The sequence below is a fragment of the Clinocottus analis genome, unplaced genomic scaffold, assembly GCF_023055335.1.
Source record: "Clinocottus analis isolate CAN_PGR_092001 unplaced genomic scaffold, fCliAna1.0.p SCAF_5, whole genome shotgun sequence".
NCBI lineage: Eukaryota > Metazoa > Chordata > Actinopteri > Perciformes > Cottidae > Clinocottus > Clinocottus analis.
In genome coordinates, this window is record NW_027176207.1 from 1,556,693 (window position 1) to 1,581,996 (window position 25,304).

At 51.8% G+C, this 25,304-nt stretch overlaps 2 protein-coding genes across 2 annotated transcripts in view; one reads left to right on the forward strand and one right to left on the reverse strand.

Annotated features, from left to right (window-relative positions):
* Positions 1–203: 203 nt before the first annotated feature.
* trpv1 (transient receptor potential cation channel, subfamily V, member 1) lies at positions 204–10,721 on the forward strand. Its single transcript, XM_068600528.1, has 17 exons — positions 204–292; positions 561–653; positions 1,906–2,096; positions 2,255–2,406; positions 2,492–2,644; positions 2,769–2,906; positions 4,013–4,323; positions 4,920–5,096; positions 6,487–6,642; positions 6,726–6,821; positions 6,899–6,969; positions 7,550–7,715; positions 7,810–7,876; positions 7,961–8,289; positions 8,397–8,518; positions 9,151–9,269; positions 9,374–10,721. Exons 3-17 carry the CDS (start codon positions 1,918–1,920, stop codon positions 9,439–9,441), a joined length of 2,304 nt encoding a protein of 767 aa, XP_068456629.1. The 5' UTR covers positions 204–292; positions 561–653; positions 1,906–1,917; the 3' UTR covers positions 9,442–10,721.
* Positions 10,294–25,304, reverse strand: part of fam222ba (family with sequence similarity 222 member Ba) — a 28,593-nt gene continuing 13,582 nt past the window's right edge. Inside the window, exons 2-3 of the mRNA XM_068600529.1 lie at positions 19,751–19,878; positions 10,294–13,968 (exon numbers count right to left, since the gene is read on the reverse strand). Coding sequence (XP_068456630.1) covers positions 12,263–13,968; positions 19,751–19,832 — 1,788 coding nt within the window. The 5' untranslated portion in view covers positions 19,833–19,878 and the 3' untranslated portion in view covers positions 10,294–12,262. The remainder of the gene's footprint in view (positions 13,969–19,750; positions 19,879–25,304) is intronic.

Below are 25,304 nucleotides of genomic sequence, written 5' to 3' on the forward strand. Positions count from 1 at the left end.
AAGAAAGGAAACTGTCAGATGATCTCTCGAATGCATATCTTCAGCTTGACAGGCAGAAGCTCTGCAACCACACGGCCACAGGAACACAGCAGCAAGACAAACACGCCCACGAGCAAGTGAAACTACCAAGAAGCTCATGAGACGCACAGCAGGAAACGGCATGGACTGAAGAAGAAGAAGAAGAAGAAGAAGAAGAAGAAGAAGAAGAAGAAGAAGAAGAAGAAGAAGAGAGAGCTGCTTCAGAAACATCACCCACAAACCGGAGGAGAACAAAAAGTAGTAACTCAGAAGCGTAAGTTCATTTATTCCGTTGTTTTCAGAGAGACATGATGTTTATTTCTTGATAACTTGCAGGTTCAATTAAAGATTTTCCCGTCTAAACGCATCATGTTAAACCTTAGATACGACGCTGGTACTTTGCGGCGTGTCTTTGCTGCGTTAGCGCGAGCAGAGACGGTCAATGCATCCTTTTAAGCACTCACGGCTGCAGTAATGTGCTCTCTGATTCTCTTGGGTGTGTCACTTTATCTCCCCATCGGCTTCTGCTTGCTGTCTCTCAGTCAACGAGCACAGCAGCACTCGGACCTCATCTCTGAAGGACTCCTCTGATTCTCAAGCGACAAGACGATCTGGAGCAGGAAGACTCACTCCTGGTGAGTCCAACGATGCTTCATGGTTTTGCTTAACACATTTGAATCATGAGATTACCCCGAAGATCATAGACAAACATCTCGAGCATCAGCGGGAATCCTTTGTCTGACCGTGTTGTTGACCTCTCTCACGTCGTGCGTTGTGTTTTGTGCATTTTGAACAAACGACACACAGATGTTTAAAAAGGACGCGGTGCACTGCTTTGGTTTCTCTGGTTGCTTTATGAGATTATATGAGGACGTGGGGAATAATGGCAGCGTCTGTTAATATCTGTGAGTAAGTGCACGTCTGTAGCATGGGCGTGGAACACACACACACACACACACACACACACACACACACATTTGAACAACAAATAGGTCATAAAAGACAGATTTGTCAATAAAACAAATGTTTAATTTATTCAGATTTGCTACCAATAAATAATTGTTAAAAGGAAATGTTTGTTTCGTTGAGAATCAGTAAATACTTCTGCATTTCTCCTCCTTTGTTTCTGCCACAGAGACACATTTCTCTGAATCTTATGACCCGGGAGTGTTTTAGAGGTTTCTACCAAGTCACTAATTCCCCATTATGTGACTGAAAAAGGGGAACAAAAAGCCGCACGGCGTTAGCTTCCCATCATCCCTAACGGGATCCTTTACATGAAAACATCATCATGTCTTTATTGTGACCGGCTGGACTCTGCAGTGATCTTCTTCACGTCGTTCACATTCACCGTGTCGTCGTGGATATGATTGAATTATGCTGCAAAAGAAGTGGCGAGCGGATCAAGTGCCGCTCGCTCTGCAGCCGCGGAAGTCTTCTAAATACACTTCTTTGTTAGTCACTGAAACATCACATGTCTGTGCGCTGGTCCCCGGTGGCAAAGATGCCTCAGACCCCGCTGATACAAACACATAGTAACGCAAAGCACCAACACAACACACTTGTGGTCTCTGGAACAAAGCAAAGTGTAGCTGTGACCCATTGACACAGCTGAGAGCCGCTCAACCAAAGAGAAAAACATTTATTGGAATAGAAATGTCTTTTCTCTGCATCGGTTGGACGGCTCCTAACCGTCTAATCAGAAACAACTGGTCCACAGAAAGCGAAGCGTCCTCCGCTTCAGAAGATATTTCTGGCTCTTTGTAAATGGAAATATGTGTGAGAGAATCCGTTGGAGCTAACTACTTCTCCACAGTCGTCATGTTCACGTCACTGGGTTTGTCGCTCGTTGTCTGAATGACGCTGGTGTTGTGCGGACTCCTGCAGCGCGAGGCCGGGATGGACAAGTCCGAGATGTTTGGCATCCGCCTGGAGGCCGACGACCGGACGGAGGAGGAGAGGCGGCAGGGGCAGAAAGCGGCAAAGCAGGAGTCGCCCGCGGCGCCCATGGACACCGTTTACCAGGAGGAGATGGAGAAGAAGACGCCTCAACTGGGATTCAACCTCAACTTTAACAAGTGAGCCTCACCACGCACAGATGAAGTCCTCTCTGCCTTTCTTCAATGCTCATGACACCACGAGTGCTGCGCCTCATCAAGCCCCATCAAGTAATGTGGCGCGCGACCTCTTGACCCCGCGTGAACCTCTTGTAACCGCGTCGCGTTGTGCTCGACAGCATGATCCAAGGCAAGCCGCCGTGCAAGCGAGACAGCAAGACGTTCACCATCGACCGGTTGTTCCAGGCCGTGGCCAGCGGGGACGAGAGCCAGCTGGACCACCTGCACCAGTACCTGCACCAGAACATGAAGCGGCTCTCCGACTCCCAGTGTGAGTGTGACACCCACAATGCAACAGGTGTGGGAGGGAGGGGGGGGCGCGTGCTATCTCCCTGAATGTGCGGTTTCGCCCGCAGATCAGTCCTATGGGAAGACGGCCCTGATGAAGGCTCTGCTGCACCTCAGGGACGGAAAGAACGGCGCGGTGGAGCTCCTCGTGGACATCGCCGAGAAGATGGGCGACGTGAAGAAGTTTGTGAACGCGGCCTACACCAACAGATACTACGAAGGTGAACTGCACGCAGCAGCCCTGCAGAGGGAATACAGTTTTTGCGGTGTTTAATCCGGATTGTTCATGTGTGTTGTGTTGTGTTGTGTTGTGTTGTGTTGTGTTGTGTTGTGTGTGCCCGGCAGGCCAGACGGCGCTGCACATTGCCATCGAGAGGAGAAACATTGACTACGTGAAGCTGCTGGTCAGCAAAGGAGCGGACGTCCACGCCAGAGCCTGCGGCTTGTTCTTCCAGCCACACGACGGCCCCAACTTCTACTTCGGTGAGTCAGTGCGGCTGCAGGGAGCAGCGCCCCCTTGTGGCGCCGCACGCAAAGACCCCCTGATGACTGGAGCTTCTCATTGCTCTGCTTCTGCTCATGAGACTTTTTACTTGTTCACAGCAACTTGTGACAAAGAGAAACTTAAAGCAATACATTTTAAATATTTATAAATTGATCTTTTTTCTTAATTGTCAATCTTTCCTTAATTATTAAATTTTCCATAAAGGTGTCTCAACATAGCAGTAAAAAGCTAACGGTGCTAACAACAAGCGTGCTAACAGGAAGTGACTTCATTCTCTGCTCGACATCAGGATATCTCTGTGTGCAACGCTCTGAACTTTCAATTCAGCACTTTGATGTCAAATCCAAACAAAGAAGAAAGACACAGACGTAGTGAAGCAGCGTCGTGAGGATCACATTTACATCTTAACTTCTAACAAATCATTTATTATTAGTACGCTGTACATAGAAGGAATTTGACTCGATAAAAGGTGCACAATAATTAACATAGATTCTAACAATAAGAACGTATGTTGTAAATCAAAATTTTAACTACAATTTTAAATGTTTAAATTGAGGTTAAATCCTGAGTTCTTAATGTTTTCACTCTTTTAGTTAATTATTGTTAAAGGAGGTTTACTACCTCAATACTCTTCATTCATTAGTTAAGTTATTTGTGGGATGGTTGTGTGATATAAAAAACTTATGGAAGGTTGCAAACATAATTTTTGTACTTCCCCTAAATTAAACACTAAACCATAATTTACAAAATCAGGCATCAATCTTTACTGTACTTTAATGGATTAGATGTAGACGCACAAGTTACACATTCAGACAGAGATGCATTTCAATCTGTGTTTTATATATATATACATATATATATATATATATATATATATATATATATATATATATATGTATATATATATGTATATATATATATATATATATATATATATATATATATATATGTATATATATATGTATATATATATATGTATATATATATGTATATATATATATATATATATATATATATATATATATATATATATATATATATATATATATATATATATGTATATATGTATATCTGCGGTCCTCAGGTGAGCTGCCTCTGTCTCTGGCCGCCTGCACCAACCAGCTCCAGGTGGTGGACTTCCTCCTGGAGAACGAGCACCAGCGGGCCGGCGCTGAGATGACGGACTCTCACGGCAACACGGTGCTGCACGCGCTGGTGATGGTGGCCGACTACTCCAAGGACAAGGACAAGGACAACACCGAGTTCATCACCAACATGTACGACCGCATCCTCAAGACCACCGCCCAGCTGCACCCCGAGCTGAAGCTGGAGGACATCGAGAACAACAAGGGGCTGACGCCTCTCAAAATGGCCGCCAAGACCGGCAAGATCGGGGTAAACGCCACACAGCAGTCACTTCACACACAGCAGGGACACAAATATACGATTCCTCTGGCATCCCAATAACACAGGGTTCATACACAATGTAAGCAATGGATTTACATGACTTTTAACCAAATGTCCATGAGCAAACATTGTGTAAAATGTGTGTGTAAACAGTAAAAAGTGATAAAATGTAGTATTTAAACTAACAATGAGGATTCAAAGCATGCAGTACACTTTAAATGACACAAATGAATGAGAGACAATAGTTTGATTAAAACAAACATTTATATAGATGCCTGTATGTACGCTGCTGATATTTTGAGCCTCTTAAAAGCAGATTCATTATTTCAAACTCAGCATAAATGAACCTCATGAACACATGAATATAACACATTTACAGGACTTTTACTACACTTTTGGGATTGTATTTTTTTCAAGGACTTTTCCAGGCCTGGAAATAACCATTTTACAACTCCATGGTATTCCATGAGCGTAAGAACCCTGAATGACCTTTGTCCTGGCCCACATCCTGTGGTTGGATTGAATGTTGTGTTACTTGTGTTACTGGGTTAACCTTCACAGACATGAATTTTGTTTGTCTGCAGGTTTTTACACACATCCTGAAACGTGAATTTCAAGAAGCTCACACCAAACATCTGTCCCGGAAGTTCACGGAGTGGGTTTACGGGCCGGTCCACAGCTCCCTGTACGACCTGGCCTCGATAGACTCGTACGAGGACAACTCCGTCATGGAGATCCTGATCTACGGCAGCGACAACCCCGTGAGTCCCCGGCGTTGTGAGTCCCCGGCGTCCTGAGTCCCCGGTGTCATGAGTCCGAGCGTCGTGAGGCCTCGGCGTCGTGACTCCCCGGCGTCGTGACTCCCCGGCGTCGTGAGTCCGAGCGTCGTGAGTCCTTTGTGTCATGACTCCTGGGCGTCGTGAGTCCTTGGTGTCGTGAGTCCGAGCGTCGTGAGGCCTCGCGTCGTGACTCCCCGGCGTCGTGACTCCTCGGCGTCGTGACTCCCCGGCGTCGTGACTCCCCGGCGTCGTGACTCCCCGGCGTCGTGAAGCCCTGGCGTCATGAGTCCGAGCGTCGTGAGTCCCCGGCGTCCTGAGTCCTTGGTGTCGTGACTCCTGGGCGTCGTGAGTCCCCGGTGTCATGAGTCCGAGCGTCGTGAGGCCTCTGCGTCGTGAGTCCTTGGTGTCATGACTCCTGGGCGTCACGAGTCCCCGGCGTCGTGACTCCCCGGCGTCATGACTCCTCGGTGTCATGACTCCTCGGTGGCATGAGTCCGAGCGTCGTGACTCCTCGGTGTCATGAGTCCGAGCGTCGTGAGTCCCCGGCGTCCTGAGTCCTTGGTGTCGTGACTCCTGGACGTTGTGAGTCCCCGGCGTCGTGAGTCCTTGGTGTCATGACTCCTGGGCGTCGTGAGTCCCCGGTGTCATGAGTCTGAGCGTCGTGAGGCCTCGGCGTCGTGAGTCCTTGGTGTCATGACTCCTGGGCGTAACGAGTCCCCGGCGTCATGACTCCCCGACGTCTTGAGTCCCGGCGTCTTGAGTCCCGCCGTCGTGAGGCCCCGGCGTCTTGAGTCCCGGGCGTCTTGAGGCAGCGGCGTCGTGACTCCTCGGCGTCGTGACTCCTCGGCATCGTGACTCACCGGCGTCGTGAGTCCCCGGCGTCCTGAGTCCTTGGTGTCATGACTCCTGGGCGTCGTGACTCCCCGGCGTCGTGAGGCCCTGGCGTCGTGACTCACCGGCGTCGTGACTCACCGGCGTCGTGAGTCCCCGGCGTCCTGAGTCCTTGGTGTCATGACTCCTGGGCGTCGTGACTCCCTGGCGTCATGAGGCCCTGGCGTTGTGAGTTCTCGGTGTCGTGAGTCCTTGGTGTCATGACTCCTGGGCGTCGTGAGTCCCCGGCGTCGTGAGTCTTCGGCGTCGTAAGTCCTTGGTGTCATGACTCCCGGACGTCACGAGGCCCCGGCGTCGTGACTCCCCGACGTCATGAGGCCCCGGCGCCTTGAGGCTCCGGCGTCGTGAGTCCCCGGCGTCGTGAGTTCTCGGTGTCGTGAGTCCTTGGTGTCATGACTCCTGGGCGTCGTGACTCCCCGGCGTCGTGAGGCCCGGGTCGCAGTGTCGTTAACTCTGCGCTCAAACATCTGACTCCTCCCAGAACCGCCACGAGATGCTCCAGATGGAGCCTCTGAGCCGGCTGATGGAGGAGAAGTGGGAGAGGTTCGCGGGTCGGATGTTTTTCATCAACTTCCTGTTCTACTTCCTGTACCTGATCGTCTTCACGATCGTCGCCTACAACAAGAAGTTTGGAGAGGTGAGGAGCTGCGTGACCGATCGGCCTCGCCGTCCCGGACAGACGAGCGCTGACGCCGCTTTGGCTTCTCTTCCGTCCCACAGCTGCCGTATCCCTTCAAACAGACGGCGGCGGGTTACCTGTTCGTGTCAGGACAGCTGCTGACAGCGCTGGCTAACTGCTATTTCTTCCTCATCGGGGTATGTTTGTGTTGAACAATGAAAATCTTAGTGTTCCACTACTGTGACTGATCCAAAACTTTATCTAAATTTCCCAGATCTTGGAGTTGAAGAGGAAACGGCCGAAGCTGCAGACGTTGCTGATCGATGGATATTATGATATTCTTTTGTGAGTGTGATAATGATTTCACGTGGTTTGCATCCTCGTGAGTTTCCTGTGAAACAAAAGGCGCAAATCACCTTTACCTGGCAGCATGACGCGGTTGATAGACGGCATCCTTTAGTGGTTTATGACAGTAACACACAGCATAGTTATTGTTTCTATAACTATAACTATAACACCTATGCAATCTCTGTTGTGGTGTTTGTCACTTTGCGTGTTCCTTTGTCTTAAAGATGGAGGTTTTTCCACAATAGTTAGACACCAACAATCTTCATTTCACTCATTCTGCGTCTTCTAAAACCACCATGTGATCATTTAAGGGAGGAGTCAGCAACTCTGGAGGGTGAATATTTATTACAAAAATAATGCAATAATAAAACATTAAAACTTCCTTTTTGTCGGGGCTGAATAATCTAAAATACATTAAATGATGCCTGTTCTCTTAATTGACAATGTGTAATCATCAAATAACTTGTGACGTTCATTGTCTGGTGACTTGTGACACCTTTGGATGATCTGGCGTGTTATACACGACACCTGTGCATCATCCTGAAGCCGTGCAGGTTCACACTTCGCTCTGCTGTAGTTTTGTGCAGGGCGTCCTCTTCCTCATCACGGCCGGCCTGTATCTGTTCGGGGATAGCCGGTACCTCAGCTTCCTGGTGCTGTGTCTCGCTCTCAGCTGGGTGAACATCCTCTACTTCTCCAGGGGCAGCAAACACATGGGCGTCTACAGCATCATGATCCAGAAGGTAGCCCACGCAGCCCACGCTGCACCGCGGGGAACATCACGTTGATCCATCCCTGAAGCCCTTTGGCTCTTATTTTTTTTCCCCGTCTTTGCAGATGATCCTCAGTGACATCATGCGCTTTCTTCTCGTCTACATCGTCTTCCTCTTGGGGTTTTCAGCAGGTAGGGGCCCTCGTTCAGGATGCAACATGCTGGGAAATGGAGGATGCGCCGTATGTAATCTGTTCCATATGTCCCCCGTCACAGCGGTGGTCACCCTGCTCAAAGAGCCCATTGTGAAAAACACCACCATGTCGGAGAAGGGGCGTCTCTTTGCGCCTATCGATCCTGGCGAGGCGTGTGTGAAGCCCCACTTCCGAAGCCTCTCCTACACCGTGCTGGAACTCTTCAAGTTCACCATCGGCATGGGCGAGATGGAGTTCACGCAGGAGCACGAGAGCACCACGGTGTTCTACGTGCTGCTCATCAGCTACATCATCCTCACCTACATCCTGCTGCTCAACATGCTCATCGCCCTCATGAACCGCACCGTGGAGAAGACCACGGAGGAGAGCGCCGGCATCTGGAAGCTGCAGGTGAGATCGTCCGGCACAGCTGGGGAGGAGGAGATGGGGGGGGGGTCGAGGGTGACGTGTCCGCTCACGGCCGGCGTGGCCTGACGGCGTGCTGTGACTGCTTTCAGAGGGCCATCACCATCCTGGAGATGGAGAAACGGCTGTCCTGCTGTCTGAGGAGGAGGTTCCGCTGCGGGGTGGAGACGAACCTCTGCACCGCCCTCGGGGACGACCGGCGCCGGTGTTTCAGGCACGTGCTCGAGAGGCTTCATCAGAAGCTGCGCCTGAACCACCTGGATGACATGAGACACACACACACACACACAGACTGCCTTGCTCAATTACAGATAAGGAGCCAAAGTTGCAATGATTATGTGGTGATGTGATTGTTTATTTGGTCACGTGCATCACTGAAACACAGGATGAATTTTGTTTGTGGTTTATGACACAACTGCAAAACTAATCAGCCTCAGCCACACTTTGTTTTCAGTGCTAATCAGCAAACGATAGCATGCTAACGTGCTCAGCGATAACTGTAAACATTACACAACCTTCTCAGTGACGATGGGAGCTAAATGCTAACTTCAAGCGTCGAGGGACTAGTTGGTTTCGTGGCACCGGGGGAAGAAATGTAATGAAGCGAGCGTGATGCATAATGTGCTGTGTGCGACGTGCACCGTGTAGCCGACAGGTGATTAAAGACAACAGGACACACACATAATAATAAAGGTTTTAGGCTTGAGGATTTCACCATGCATGCAGCTGTGTGAGGGGGATCGATTGCCGCGCTGCACACTGTGTGTTCTCCACTAATTTGCCTCCTCTGGCAGCTGATTGATGCGCCGCACAGTAATTGGAGCTCTTGTCCTCTTGTCGTCTCAGAGTGGAGGAAGTCAACTGGAACAAATGGAACATCAACCTGGGCAAACTCAACGAGGATCCCGGGTGCTGCGATCGCGCCCGACACCTCGCCGCCGCCCCGCCGGACGGAGCGACCCGAGGTGCCGGAAACGTGAACGCAGCCTCATGTTTTCTCAGATGAAATCATGTTTTTTTTGGGCCTCTGTGTGTCCACGTCGTGTAACATTTCCCCCTTCATCCACAGGGAGGAGCCGGCGGACGCAGAAGGCCGAGTCCACAGAGATGCGTCCTCTGAACCCCACGCAGGTCTGAAGAGGCGCCGCCAGAGCGGCACGCCGCCCGCTCGGCCTCGCTGACCCCGAGCGGCGAGGCGCTCAAACCCAAAAGATATTATTCAGTTTCAGTTCCCCAAGAAAATACAACTGTCAAACGTTTGAACTGCCTGCTCGACCGGCCGGCGTGACAGATGCTCCCAAGTCAGCTCGATTTTGAATTGTGAATGTACATTTTCTTTGGAGGCAATGTTTCCGCCGAGGCCTGCTGCGCGTCACGAGCGGCGCGATTACCAAGTGGAACGTTTTCCACGCGTGAAGCATTTAATCCCAGAAGGCTTCTGCGCGTCCCAGCACCTGAACAGGATGCACGTCCTCTCCTCCTGCACAAAGGCCACAACCTGCCGGCACCTCTGACACCGCTCAAAATCCTTCGTGGGAGTAATACTGATTACGAAGGTGCTGATCCCCCCCATCCCCCCGCTGCGTGCCCTTTATGCGAGTCCCATTTTCATCACAGCCAGACAAGCTAAATCTACTGCAGCCAGATAGTCCTGTGGCTTTCACAGCTTGCTTTGTCTACCCTACTTCCCTTTTCTATTTGGCAGAGGCAGGCTCTGATAAATGGCTCCAAAGCACAGCCATTGGTGCAACAGTCAGCCACCTTCAGCACGAGCTGTCTCGGTTACAAATCACACGCGGTTCAGGCCTTTTTGGACCGCTGTAAGGCTGATTATGCGAGACACAAATCTGTGAATAGCAAACCTTCCCCGACTGTCAGGCGGCATGAGCTCATGCAGGATGAAGCCAGCGGGGAGAGAGGAGCACACCTGTTGACGCCGTCGGTTTAAATCAGTGTTGCAGATGATCCACACAGCGGTTCAGACCCGTTTCAAAGCATAAATTAGAACTTTATTTTATTATTACAATATTACAAAAAGAGTAGCACAACTCTCACGCTCTCTCGCCTCTCATCTGTCGCACAGAATGACACAAAAGAAAGGCTTGTGGACCTTCTTCCATTTCACAGCAATAGTACAAGAAACAAAGGAGGAAATGAAAATTAAATAACAAGCAAATCAAGTATTATAAATAGTCACAACTGCAAACTGAAGCTTTGAAACTTAGGCATTGGGAGGGGGTTACAGCTGAGTAACTACACATTGCTAAAATATATAATTACAAAATATTACTCCTTTTCTTGCTTTCCATTATAAAGAATCTGTAAGGAATTGCTCTGTCTACCCAACGAAACCTCAATAAAATTAAAAGAAATAAAAAAACAACATAATAATAATGATAATTGCTGTTTCTGCGTCTCGTCACCGTCCGCTTTCTCCTTATTATTTGGGGTTTTCATGAAAACCATGCTCTTCAAGGGAAGTCCAAGGACCAAACACTTAAGGCTTTTTAAGGGCTGTTAGGGAGTTAGGTGAACAAAACATGGGCGTCATTGTGTTTATACACACGCGCACTATCTCTCTCACACTCACACACACACACACACACACCCTTAAATCCGCCCACTTCAGCAGGCGCCTCACACACACAATCGTGAACGTTTAAAGTTACGAGTAGGTAAGCCAGTGTACAATAAAATAAACAATGCATTTGCTGTTTCACTTTAAACTTAAAAGTCAGTTTTGTTTACCTCCACGTGATCTTGCAAGTGATCAATTTGGTCTTTTTCGAAGCAGACTTCACATCAGAATCAGTAGCGACTACACACACACACACACACACACAACTTAATGCACACAACTTCCTGCCGTCGAGGTCAAAACGAGTTTTGTCCTCTCGGCCACCTCTCCTCTTCAAAAACTGCAAAAAAAAGAAGTCATCTCAACATTCAAGTAATACATTTTTCATGGTTACAAACAACGGCAAAAGGAAAGGAACACAACGCGACACGTCTTCACGACGGCGCGTCCTCGTTTACGTGACTTTGGCCATTTTTAAAAAAGGTATGAGTTGATCTTTCGTGACATTTTCTGCACTAAACATTTCACTCGCTTTTTGCCAAACCTTCCTGGCGTTGACACAAAGTCTTTTTATTCCTTCTTTTTTTTTTTTAAACACCTGAATTCATTGCAGCATTTTCAGCAGGACAGAGCGCCGCCTCTTCTCCACATGGCTCCCTGTTGGGTCATGACTATGTACAAAACAACCTGATTACACGCTTCCTTAACCGACAGAGAGGAATCCATCGAGAACTTATGGTGCAAATAAATAATCACATCTCAAAAGAATTGAACCTAATCTCGTCTATCTGGACTCTGATGATGACTCTCTTCTGTCCCCAAAAGACTGTTTAATCTTGAAGTCATGTACGAGACGGAGCGTTAACACCAAAATGAAAATCAGTCTAAAACTAGTCTGAGCCAAAAGTTCCTGACATGACCCTGTTAAAAAAACTAAAAACCATCAGTAGACGTTGTTGTTGGGATCCATCTGCTTCTCCTCTTTCTTACATGCAGAAGGAAACGTTACGGATCGATCTGCAGGAGGAATAACACAGGATCTGTTTGGATCCAGGCACACAGATAGAGGGAAGGAGGGAATGACTCACACACACACACACACACACACACACAGTACAGATGTGTGTATACACACACGTATGTGAAAAAGTTCCCTAAAGTGCCAGGTAAAAGCACTCATTACCAAAATAAAAGTAGCAATTGATCACTTGCAAGATTGATAAAATAAAGAAGAAAAAATGAACCAAAAAAAACCCTCCTGCTCTTCATTAAATATATTAATTTACCCTCTTTAACATTAGCTTGTTTAAGTCATCGATTCAGCTGTATTCATGTGTTTCCTTGCGTAAGACTGGACAGAGGGCCTGGACGACTCGCAGCTCATCTGAACCCTGGGTGCTGGAGGAGAGCGGCTCTGCCGTCTCCGGCCTCTGGACCGACTCGGCTCAGAGGCCTGTGCATCTTGCCCATCAACCCGAGATTCTGATCGCGGAAGTAGGGAGTCTGGAAGTCCCCGCCCAAGTAATCCGCCGTTTGCATCAGATTAGTCTGGGCCGAGGAAGAGGAGCTCGTTCCCAGCCTGTAATGGGGGGCCCCGGGGGGCCCGCAGTCCATGGTGGCGGCGGCGCAGCCCCCCGCCGGGCCCGCGCCGTGGAACGGCATGGCTATGTCCTGAGACCCGGAGCTGTCACTGTTGGGCGTGGGGAGGACGCCGCTGTTCCAGACGTGGGACTGGAAGTAGTGGCCGTTGGCGTAGTGGGCCATGGGCATGCCGCTGTTGACGGGCGGGGAGGGGGTGGGCCTCTCCACGGGGGGCTTCAGGGTGTAAGGCTGACCCGCGCACACCTCCGCAGGGTAGCCCATGCCCTTGAAATGGAAGGCGGGGTCCCTGGAAGGCTGCTTGCAGAGGTGGGTCCCCCCGTTCTGGATGTGGGCCACGTGACCCAACTGGTGCTGATTCCAAGAGCGCTGCGTGTTGTGTTGGAGCTGCTGCTGCTGCTGCTGATTCTGTTGTTGGTGCAGATGCTGCTGCTGCAGGTGGTGCTGCTGCTGCTTGAGATCGGTGTGGTTGGAAGGCAAGTGGTTCATAACAGCCACGTTGTGCGGCGGGTGAGCTCCCGCCGGGGCCGCGGCTTCGTCTTGAGCGCCGATGATGCAGTTGGGGAAGCCGGCGGCGGCGGCGGGGTTGCTGTGCATGGACACCCTGGAGCAGGCGCTGATGAGCAGGTTGCGCCCGATCGGGCTGGGGTTGGCGATCTGGCCCTCGCACATGGAGGTGGCCCCGGCGCCTTGGGCGGCCCGGGCTTGGCAGAAGCGGTTGATCTGATGCACGATGGCGCTCAGGTCGGCCTGGTGGCCCTGGTGCAGCCCGGCCACCATGGAGAGCGGAATGGTTGAGGTAGAGACGGTAACATTAGGCGGCGCGTCGCCATCCGGCAGGTTCCTGCTCCCCTGCAGGCCGGGCGGCGGCAGCGGCGGCGGCTGCTGCTGGAGGTGCTGCTGCTGAAGCATGACGGCGGGGGGCCCCTGCGGGTGGCCGAGGGCCGGGTGCTGGGACAAAGTCTGGAGTCTGGGTGGGCCCTGAGGGTGCTGGGCCATGCGGGGCGGGTGTCTGAGGCTCTGGGTGTGACCCTGCTGCTGCCGGAGGGGCATCTGCAGGGTCTGAGGTGGGTCCTGCGGCTGGAGCGGGGCGCTCTGCTGCAGCCGGGGCAGGGCGGGCAGAGGTGGGTGGTGGTTTAAAGTGCTGGTCGAGGCCACTCGGTAGGGTCCGGCGTTCATGACGACCTCGTGGGGCAAGCGGGCCCGGCCGCCGTCGAAGTCTTTCAGGACGCCCTTGACGGCGGGCGCCTTGATGATGCCGAGGAGGCCCGGCTTGGCACTGGCCTGAGAGGAAGGGTAGGGGCTGTAGCGCGGGCCCGACGTGTCCAGCCCGTTGACGGTGCGCCGCACGTGGTTCCGCTGGGGGACCTTGACGCTGTTGGGGAAGATCTTGATGGTGAGGGGGTTGTTGGCGACCTTCTTAGCAAAAGCATCCAATTCTGCAGGGGTCGGAAACGGAGCGGATCTCATCCTTTGCGTGGTGTCCCCTGGGGTGGAGAGACAGGACGGGAAAGAAAGAAGAGGAGGATGATCAGGAGGGGAGAGAGAATCACAGGAAGAAGACAACTTAACCCAGGTGGAAGTGTGTATGGCACAAAAGAGCACGTCTGTTGTAATCTGAGCATCTGAGAAGAAACCTGATTTGGACGGCGCTCTCATATTCCATACCTCGCTGTGTTTCTCCTTAAAAAAAAAAACCCACGGCTCAAGTCTCATGAGGCCGGAGAGAGATTTCCAATCTCATTCTCAGCAGAATTATTGCAGCCGACACATTTCCCAGTCTGAAATCCAATTTTGGTGGTGGTGTACATGACGTCGAGGTCGGGGGCTTTTAGTGGCCTTAATTGACGCAGCATCCGGGCAAACAATAAGTAGGCATCTGAGGACGGAGGATGAGGAGGAGGAGGGAGGAGGGAGGGGATACTTTGCTTGCTCCTGACTCACAAACTAAACAAAGACTAAAAGAGGCAGCGACGTTCCCCTGTGGCTGCTTTGAGGAGAGGGAAAAGAGAGAGAGAGACGCAGAGAGCGGAGCGCCGTGACAGCAGACGAGTAATCAGACGCAGCGGCGGCGTTTCTGATCTGCGGGAACAGCTCGCAGGCCTCAGCTCGCTCACGTCCGTTACACCTGCTGAGCACCGCGGCTAAATTTAACAACGCCGATGAGACGATGTGAACATGATTGCGTGCCGGGTGCGAGCGCGAGGTTTCCATTTATGAGCCTGTTTTTAAAAAAAAACAAAACACGTGCGACAGGAGCCTCGCAGGTGTCGACCGTCTGGCGCGTTTGCACGAGGACAATAAAAGTGATGACAGAAAAACGAATGACGGGCTCCATCACCTCGGCCTGTCCGACCTACTGACGCCACAGCTTTGGGCCTGATGGACCCGAGCTCCAGAGGAGAAGGATCAGGGATCCGACTCGTCAGAATCTTCTTTCAGCTTCTGTTCAGGTGAACCAGATGTCACCGTCGCAGCACCTGGGCTCCTTCTTCTCCCGGCCGAAATGTCTCAATCGCTGGCAGGAGGTCGGCTCTCGCGGCCGGCGGGCCGGGCCCGAGGGACGAGGCGCAGAGCGGAGCTGCGAGCTCTGACACGGCGGCACCAGGAGCCGTGCCAAACCGGCTAATTAATTCCCGCTGCATTTGTGAACAGGAAACAATGGGTGGCGATGTGCGAGGCCGGCACATGGGAGGAGGAGGGAGGAGGAGGGAGGAGGAGGGAGGAGGGAGGAAGCCCAGCCTGCTGATGGCGGCCTCATTAATGCTTTGGGGTCCAGAGCTCCTCACCCGTCACCACCGAGGCCCCGCTGAACAAACGCCAGCGGGAGGAAACGCAGATAAATGAACACGTCGACGCTGAGCCGCCGAGGACGACCGTCACTCAGTAAATAGCATTTAAAGCAATATGTAAATGTGCCTTGTTTGCAGGACTCGAGGTGCATCGAGAGCTTGTGGGACTCTGGATCAAACTCCTTTCTGTGCAGCTCATGTCGGGGAAGCGGCAGAAAGGGCTGGGAGCAGGCGGGACGAGCGATCCGTCAGCTGTTGCCATGAATAAAACATCTTTTATCATCTTTTTTTTCCTGGGAATGCGATTGTCTCTGGATCAAAACCAGGGCCGAGGACGGCGTGGATGAATGTTAAAGACGAGGAACTTTAGGTTCGACATCGTCTTTCAGGGTTCGCTCTGCGTCCGGGGAGGAAAGGCCGATAATGGAAGACTGATCAACAACTTTTGGCTTCTCTAAAAGGTTTTTAATCTGTTTTCTTTTCTTTTTTATACAACAAAGATTGGAATATAACACCTGAAATGAATTATACATAAATATAGATGTTTCATATTCATATTTAGGGGACTTGGACAGTGTAGCGTGAGGACAAACACAACAGAAAAGTGTGTGTCAGTGTGTGTAGCCGCTGGCGCTTGTGTAATGAGTTTTATACTTAAGTTGTGAGACTCAGGCAAGTAGCAAAGAAAGCAATGTCAATGTCTGGAAACTGACCAATCCATTAAATTGGAAAAGGGATTATACATTGTTAACAAAGCTTAGGCAGGCATTTTGAGATAAAAAAAAAAAGAAAGAAGCAAATCAGAATTTAGGGTTTTAGCAGAACTGCTGTGAAAACATGTAGTGAAATCGGTAAATTGCTGTTTGGAGTCGTTTCCCCCCAAGCGGCGGATACGATCGACCTCTTGCTGTTCTCCACCGTTTAAGGGTCCTGCCAGCTGTTGATTGTGCGTTCTCGTCAGGCGAGCGTCGCTCATTAGCATTTCAACCTTAACCTGAAACCTGGATTAGTTAGAACAGCTTAAAAGTATCAAGGGAGGGTTAATGAGGATGTGAGTGAAGCCGGCGGGCGGCTGTGAGCACATCGGCTCCTCAGATCTCCAACTAAGCGCGTTCCTGAGGAGCGAGCGGGGGGGAAGAGGCCGGTCTGGCCGCCGTTAATTACCCCGCTGCAAGCCAGCGAGCGTGCAACACAAGTGCACAGTCAGCAGGCGCTAATTAGAGTTCCTTTTATTCAAACTACTGTTTTTATTGAGCGGGGTTTAAGCAGCAGGAGGTGGAGGAGGGGGGGGGGGAGGGTGGTGCTGCAAATTGCAATTTTCACACAAGAGCGGGAAATCAGGTCTGATGCTTCAGGATCAAATCAGACGCGATGTGAGTTCGGCTCCTCACATGAAGCCCACCCAGGTTTTTTCTTGCAGACATGTGAGCGGAGCCTCCCGGTGCTGACGGGTGGAGACCGCGAGGCCTTTGAGCAGAAAATGTGATGAGGAGAGGAAGAAGAAATGTCTGCGTTTGATCTCAGGGGGGCTTGAGATGTGGAGCTGTACTCGCTGTTGGTTCTGCCTTTAAGAGGCCAACACCAAAGGGCCTCTTTGTGACACTCCAGTCATCCGGCCTGCGGTCTGAGCCGCTTCCTTTGTACCGAATCCACTCCTCCGACGGCCTTCTGCGTTTCACAGCCATCGTCCCGCTAACAGACGATCCCGGATGCTAAACGGAGCAGCTGCTCCGACCCCTCGGCTCTTTAAATGACTCTTTGTGTGCAGCGGTTCACCTGCAGGAGGCAGTCTGCAGGTGGACACGAGGGAAGTGGAGAGGACAAGAGTCTGTGACGGACGAGTCAGCATCCGAGCGGCTGAACGGATCGAGCTCCACGGTCAACCGAGTTAATTATGAGCCTTTTCTTTCCTTCTTTTCTTGTAGGAACTTGTGAATAAAGACTTGAAGCGACAACTAGTCTGTGCATTTCACGGAGACGCAGCCGAGCACACCTCATGGAGAGTTAACCTTTTGGAAAATCCTCCCAGCATGCCCCAGTCAGACAACCTTTTGGCATAAAAGACGTAATCTTTCTAATTTGTGAACCGAACGACACAGTTTTCTGACTGAAACTCCTTCCTAACAGACCAATACTTTGTTTTATTGAGATTTTAGTTGCAGATTCTGATTCTTTAGGTCCTAATCTTTCCATAAAGGTCTTATTGACGCTCCAGGAGGCTTTTCTGGAGAATCTGGCTCACATCATGCTGGATGTTCTTAGTTATGATCAAAATATCTTTTAAAAAGGGATTTTTAGCAGATATACATTTTGTTCCCAAGACTTTGCTGAACAAATAAAAACAATAAACACAATTATTGGAGTTAATTTGGGGTTCCTACGACGACTCAAACAGGGAAAAGAGGTCTGGAGACGGGTTAAGCTGTCAGATTATCTCCATGCTGGTAAACGATGAGGCTCTGCAGAGGAAAGGAGTCCTGCGGCCCGCCGGGAGGCAAGGAGACAAGGAGACAAGGAGACAAGGACTGTCACCTGAAGGTCGAGGCCTGATTCTGTGTGGCAGCAAACACACACACACACACACACACACACACGCACACACACACTAGACATCCAGGAGGAGATCTGGATCGCTGGCAGCACACAGAGAGGCGCCTTTAGTTGATTTTTGGCACTTTGATAATAAATGAAAAACAGCTCCAGTGTCTTGATGTAACTGCGAGTCTGTTAATGATGCTTTGAAGAGCGGATGAAGAGGAAAAGCGTTATAAGAGCATGACGAGGAGGAGGAGGAGGAAGGAAAAAGGATTGAAATAAAACTTCTCGGGCCGTTGGTGCTGTGTGGAGCTCCATCACCGAAATGGATTACAGCGTCGAGCAGGAAAACAAATTGAACTCTAGTTGTGCGTCTGTTGTGTGTCACACGGCGAGCGAGCAGAGACTCGGCGGCGCTGATGGCGGCGCTGATGGCGGCGCTGATGGCGGCGCTGACATGTCACCAGCCTGCCGGAGCGAGGCGACAGACGCCGGCACTTAGCAGACTCCCTCACAACTCGCTGATCTCCTGGGGGTTGGCTGATTACTGTGATTCTGAAATTACAGTCTTGATGAGCTGGAGCGCTTTACAACAACAACAAGAAGAAGAGGAAGAGGAGGAGGAGGAAGAAGAAAAAGAGCCGCTGCAGAAATGGGTCAAGTCGGAGCCGAGTTCCTCTCTCTGAGAAACAGGAAGGAACAGAGATGGAGATGTTTTATGATGGAACAAATGCATCTGACCGGCTGGATGGGACGTGGTGACTTTTGGGTTTATCTTAAAAAGCTTGAGAGGAAAACATGACGACACAAACACGCCGTCACAGTGCGAACGCGTTGAAAAGTCATAGCGGATCAGTGTGAAGGGGAAAGACCATGACTCCGTGTCACACGATCATCTGAAGAGCCGCTCGCTCCATCCACAGTCCCTCGTTTCGTCAGCAGCTGAGTCGTGAAACTCAAACACAGTGAATGAGCGGCGCCGGCGCCGACTCGCCCGCCGCCAGAACCGGAGCAGCAGATTGCTTCTTAACTTCTCTCTCGTTACACGGAGCGGCGAGACGGCCGAGAGCGAGGACGGGAAGGAAGGAGGGAAGGAAAGATCCTCAGAGGCAAGGAGGGAGGGAAGGAGAGAAGGAGGAGGGGAGGGAATGAGGGAAGGACAGATCCTCAGGGGCGACGAGGGAGGGAAGGAGGGAAGGAGGAGAGGAGGGCAAGGAGGGAAGGAGGGGAGGAGGGAAGGAGGGCAAGAGGAGAGGAGGTAAGGAGGAGAGAAGGGAAGGAGGTAAGGAGGAGAGGAGGGCAGGAGGGAAGGAGGAAAGGAGGGAAGGAGGAGAGGAGGGAAGGAGGAGAGAAGGGAAGGAGGGGAGGAGGGAAGGAGGGAAAGAGGGCAGGAGGGTAGGAGGGAAGGAGGGGAGGAGAGAAGGAGGGAAGGAGGAGAGGAGGTAAGGAGGAGAGAAGGGAAGGAGGGAAGGAGGAGAGGAGGGAAGGAGGGAAGGAGGAGAGGAGGGAAGGCGGCCAGGAGGGAAGGAGGAGAGGAGGGAAGGAGGGCAGAATGGGAGGAGGGAAGGAGTGTAGGAGGCCAGGAGGGCAGGAGGGGAGGAGGGAAGGAGGGAAGGACAGCAGGAGGGAAGGAGGGCAAAAGGAAAGGAGGGAATGAGGGCAGGAAGGGAGGAGGGAAGGAGGAGAGGAGGGAAGGAAAGGAGCCGGTTCGCGAAATAGTTGGGCAAAAAAAAAGAGAAAAGAAATGAAAACGTTCTCTCTCTCGTTCTGGTTTCAACACGAAGCTGCAGACGAGAAGCAGGCCGGCGGGTCGACACGAGCATCTGACGCCGGGCGGGCAGCAGGATTGTAACAGCTTGGTTTGCTGTGTGGGATGATGGCGGTCGTTAATAGTGTGTGTGTGTCAGTGTGTGTGTGTGTGTGTGTGCGCCGAGATACTTACATTTCTGATGTCCAGTGTTCATCTGCGTGTGGGGGAGAAGCTGGAGGGGGAGGTCACCTGGCCCTGGCAGACAGGCCAGCATTTCACACAGACACTAATGCAACATGGGACACACACTTCTCCTCACACTGCAGAGGGCGAGAGAGAGAGAGAGAGAGAGAGAGAGAGAGAGAGAGAGAGAGAGAGAGAGAGAGAGAGAGAGAGAGAGAGGTCAGCAGTCAGACATAACTGCGAGGCAGCTCATGCTGCGTGGTGATGCAGCGGCCGGGTCCAGACTGATGGGACTCTGTGGCCGCTCCCCTGAGGCGCCGCGCTGAAGGAGACGCGTTACCTTTCAATTAGAAACCGATTCACACCTGGAGCATCAGGTGAGGTGACATTTGACGCCAATAACAACTTCAATTAAACATCAAACAGCTGAAGTAAAGCGGGCAGACTGGGCCTGAGGGGCAGGCAGCTTTAAAATCGACTCAGTCCTTCCTCCTCTTCCTCTTCCTCCTCCATGTCAGACCCTGCTACCTGCGCTCTGCCTCTCCGCCTCCACCAGACCATGGTGGAGGAAATTAATGACTCCCGCACACTGGAAAATAACACACTCGAGAGGCCCGCTCGCTGACAAGTTAGTGAGTCTCTGATCGATTGTGAAGTCCTCCAGACCTCAAAGAGCCTTTATTTTGGGGACATTAAACAAAGGAGAGAAGAAGAAAAAACGCCACTTTGTGCAGTAACCTGATGTAAAAGAGAGGGAGAAAGCGCTCGCCGCGCTCCACTTGGCTCACCGCTGCATTCAAAACGGCGCAGACGCTCGTTTAATCAGCGCTGAAGAGCAGTCGGGGAGCAGATGAAGTCCGCAGAGGCCTTGCCCTCCCTCTCGCCGCCTGGCATCACAGGAGGGCGGCGAGAGAGGCAATTACCCACAAAACAACCTTGGCGTGCCCGTCTGCCGCCGGGTGACGGCTTAAAAGTGTGTCTTCCCCCTCCTGCAGGGAGAGGAGACAAGTGGAGGAGAGAGTGACAAAGAGAGAGGAAGGTGGAGAGGGAGGAAGACGGGTGGAGGTGGAGGCGGCGGTGGGGGGTGAACTTGCTCTAAAAAGCAGGAGCTCAAAAAGGTCAGCGTGACAGCTCATTTAAATCCTCCCAGCGAGAGCAGAGAGGAGGAGGAGGGGAGAAAAAACGGCTTAATGAAGCTGCCAGTTCTACACAGATACCTGAGCGCTGCACCTCGGGGTGCTGCCGGGCGGCAGGAAGGGAGAAAAGGGTAAGAGAGAAGAGGTGGGAGGGCGAGGGGAGGCGGCGTTGAGGCAGATCTGAGTGATTTTGGGGGGCGATGCTGCGTCAGCTGTGATCTACAGGCCCGGACGCCATATGGCAGCGCCGCCTGCGCGCCGTTCAGCGCGTCACCGGGCATTAACTCTAATTGGCCTGATGTGTTATTCTTTCCCCCCGTCGGCCCGGGGAGGATTTGTTTTAGGCTCGTACAGCTCCTCCATGTCAGCCGGCTGGATCTCCAGCGCTCTCTCATTCACCAGGACGCCGAGATGTCACACGACGACGACAGCGAAGTCTTTGACACGAGCGGGTTTCTGCTGGAGAGCAACGACATATCAAACGGTGGCAAGAGACTGAAATCACACACACACACACACACAGCAGCATAAGCTGTCAGTGCATTTGTCATAAGAACACACACACATCAACTCTACGGGCAACAACAACAACAACAAAAAGCAGCCAACAGGCCGTCCGCCCGCCTCCTTCCTGCCTCCCCCACCGCGGCCCTGAATGTCAGAAAGCTGTGCGATGGGGAGCGCAGCGGCAAAGGTCAGCCGATGGTAATGCCCCGGCTGACAGTCGGGAGAGCGGGGGGGCGGAGATGAAGCCCGACGTCCACCGACTCGCCCCAAACACTGACACTTTCCAGGAAAAAAAAAGGCCCCTTGGCCCCGACGGAGGCTTCACCCGGCACATGGGACGATTTGTGAAGTCCAGACGGGGGGGCGGGGACGGTCCCGACGCCCCTCTGAAGACCGTGCAGGACGGGGAGGGAGGAGGTCTGGATGCCGACCCCCACGGCTTAACGGCCTTTGCGATGCGGAGACGCCGCCCCGCCCGTCCCGAGTGGAAACAGGGCCGCGTCCGTGGAGGCCGAGCCGAGCCGGCTTTGGCAGGCCGAGCGGAGCGGCTCGGTGGCGTTTAGCCAGGCGTCTCACACTATCAGCCCCGTGCAGACAGAGTATTAGCGTGTGCGTGTGTGTGTGTGTGTGTGTGTGTGTGTGTGGGGCGTGACTCGACAAGTCGACACCAGCTACTTATAGAAGCGTAATAAAAGTGAGCGAATAACCGCGTGGCTTTCACTGCAGACGCATAAAAGGAGAGCAGACAAAAGCAGGACGTGAGCGAGCGATGCGCTCGGCTTGTGTCGCGTGTCAAATCGCTCCCATAAAAGATGACCTATATATTTCCTTTTTTCATTGCTCGGTGAGGAAAGAGGAGAAGAAAGCCATCAGAAAGTAAAAGGAAAAGAGGAGGAGAAGGAGGAAGAAGACAGACGGAAGCCCATTTAGGAAATTAGAGCAGCCGACTGCGTTCATGTCGATTCTTTTGATCAATATCTTCATCATCATTCGTTTGAAATTTGGGGAATCGCTGCAGACTGATTACGGAGGAAGTCATCTATTAAAATTTGGGGGGTGGAAAAAGTGAGAATGTCTCCAAAAATAAGCTCATTAAAAAAGGACACACGAGGAGAAAAACAATAAAAAGGAAGAAAAAAAAAGATTATAAACGGTGGGAAAAGGTGAGAAAGTACATTCAGTTACTGTTTGAATATTAAAAAGGATTTTCTATACCAATTAAAAGAGGAAGCAATTAGGAGAGCCGAGTCACCGTGTTGTACTCGCGCTAGCGGCTGGAGGAGACGAGGAGAGGAGGAAAGGAGAGGAGGAGAGGAGAGGAGGAGAAAGCCGGCTGCTGTTATTCTAATTGCATGTTTACCCCCAGGTTATGGGTCTGAAATAGAGCCAAGAAAAAAAAATGTTGCAGTAGAAAAATTCAATGCAACTTCACTGCGCCGATCCTCTCAGGGACGGAGAGAGTGAAATTACTTTTCTTTGCGAGCCGAGTCTCTGAATAGGAGGTGAAGAAAGGAGAAGGAGCAGGAAACAGAGAATAGCTTTCTGCCCTTGAACACCGAGCCGGAGCGTCATGTCAAAAGAAGCTTTCGGCTTTTTTTCGAGCACGTCGGGAAGAAAACGGCGCACGAGGACGGCCTTCATTAGCTCGTCAGGTTCACAAACACACAAACCGGCACAGAGAGGAAGAGGTTTCTGTTGCCGGCGGACGGCCACGTCAGGATGCACGGCCTCGCACAAGGGATGCTGATGAGAGAGAGAGAGAGAGAGAGAGAGAGAGAGAGAGAGAGAGAGAGAGAGAGAGAGAGAGAGAGAGAGAGAGAGAGAGAGAGAGAGAGAGAGGACAACCAAACCCCAACTCCACTCAAATTGAGAGTCTGTGAAATAGTGGTTTCCAAGTTGCCAGACACGGGGTGTCAGGCATGAAACTGTCAAACAAGGAAACTGCTGCAGTGGTGAGGAGGAGAGAGGAGACAGCTACTTGAAGCTCCTCTTCTTTAGGGATTGGAAGAGGGAGAGGAGGGGAGAGAGAGAGAGAGGAAGAGAGGAAGAGGAAGGGGGGAGAGTGTTGCACAACAACTGGGAGGCTGTGTGAATGCTCAATAACTGACTGATGAAAAAGTGACAGTTCCCTGAGGTGAGCTGGTGGATGTGCAGCGGAGAGAGAGAGAGAGAGAGAGAGAGAGAGAGAGAGAGAGAGAGAGAGAGAGAGAGAGAGAGAGAGAGAGAGAGAGAGAAACCCTCTGGAATGATGAGAGTCCATTGCTGGAGCGGCTGCATCCTTTTTGCATGCGAGGAGCCGGTTTCACGACCACAACGCCGACCAAGAAAAAGGAAACGAGCTCCCGAGCCGAGAGGTCTTCCTCTCGTCACAGTGACCTCGTTCATCCCTCCTCCTCCTCCTCCTCCTCCTCCTCCTCCTCCTCCTCCTCCTCCTCCTCCTCCTCCTCCACTCGGATGAGTGGCAGTGATGGTGGACGAGTCCCGGGCGCCACTATCGCCCCTGGAGGGGAACTCGCCGCGCAGAAGAGCGATCCAGACGCAGAAGCTAGCGCTGAAGTGCGCTCCGTCAGAGTCGTGCCCGCATGGCCGAGGTCAGGCGGGCAGACCGGGCGCGCTGGCACCGCCCCCCTCCACCCGCTGGGCCGTTTGACAGACGTGTTTACACCTGATAGAAAATGCAGCGCGGGCGGCATGCCAAAGCAGAGCCAAAGCGAGACGTGCCAGCCGAGTTATTTATTCATCTGCTGCACGTCCATCCAGAAGCTGGGCCTCCTCTCACACAGGACATGTCTTCAACCTACTACCAGAGGGCGTAGTACAATAAAAAGGAACGCAAATATCTTATGAAGCAGCTCCTGAGATCAGATTAGATCTCCTCACACTCTTAATCCATCTCATACTTCATGATCAAGTCACCCAGATCTCTTTAGGAGCGTGCATGACGCTGTGCAGAGGCCTGTTCTGTACTGTTGACGTTTCAACACTTTGACGAGTAGATGTCAGCGTAGCGAGGCTTCATCTGGACTAAAGGCCGGCGTCAGGTGTGGAATAATCTCCCCGGATGAGAGAAGACTTTCACCTGCTCGCGGCGCCGGATGAGAAGGCGAGAGATCGACAAAAGCTCACCAGCGTCCGCGCGACGTTTTCTTGGCGACGGCCGCTGAGGTTTTTCTCCGGAGGCGGGCCGACAGACGGACCCGACGCCCCGACGCCGACGTCCCTCGAGCCGCAACGACCGCGCAGCAGAAGCCCCGAGAGGCGCAGGAAGGCGAGTCAACACTAAAGGAAGAGACGCTTTTATCCTCTGGAGAACCTTCAGCCCGCCGGTAACCGCCGGATCACACAGCTCCAGACACACGGCTCATACGTAGGAGAGCGCCGCCGCTGCGTTGCATCTCCTGCATCCGCGTTATCTCCACACATCTCACATCACGCCAGACAACAATGTGCTGAGTCACATGCTGCCGTGTCAGATGCCAGACTGCAGGGGTTTGGACCGGGACGGCGTGTAAAAACAACAGACGTACAGATACGAGATTCAGTGCGATGAGCGCGTGCGATAGGAAGCGTCAGACTTCAGGCGGCTGGTGTTTCAAGTTGCTCGGCTGTATAAATCACTAAACTGTGGAAGAGGATGAAGAGAGCTGAACCAACACAGTGTTGAACCGATCTGCTGCAGATTGTCGATGCACAGCGACGGACGCATCCGGTACGAGCCGGTAGAGTCTTATAGTTCTGCCGACAACGAAGAACTCTGGCTGAACAAAAATATATTTATTTTAGGCAAAAAGGAAATTATGCCTTTTACGTTAAAGCTGCGGGGATTTTTATTACAGTATCCAACTAAGAAACATCCCAGCGACACAAAACAATGGAAGAAAACGCCTCAAGATACTTAAGCTTTTGGAAACCGTGCGGGA

What these genes read in the sequence shown, in the direction of transcription:
- trpv1 (XM_068600528.1), top strand. Translation starts at nt 1,918, where the DNA reads ATGGACAAGTCCGAGATGTTTGGCATCCGCCTGGAGGCCGACGACCGG. An exon ending in TTCAACCTCAACTTTAACAA is followed by an intron (nt 2,097 to 2,254) that starts GTGAGCCTCACC and finishes TGTGCTCGACAG; the next exon opens with CATGATCCAAGGCAAGCCGC. An exon ending in CCAAGACCGGCAAGATCGGG is followed by an intron (nt 4,324 to 4,919) that starts GTAAACGCCACA and finishes GTTTGTCTGCAG; the next exon opens with GTTTTTACACACATCCTGAA.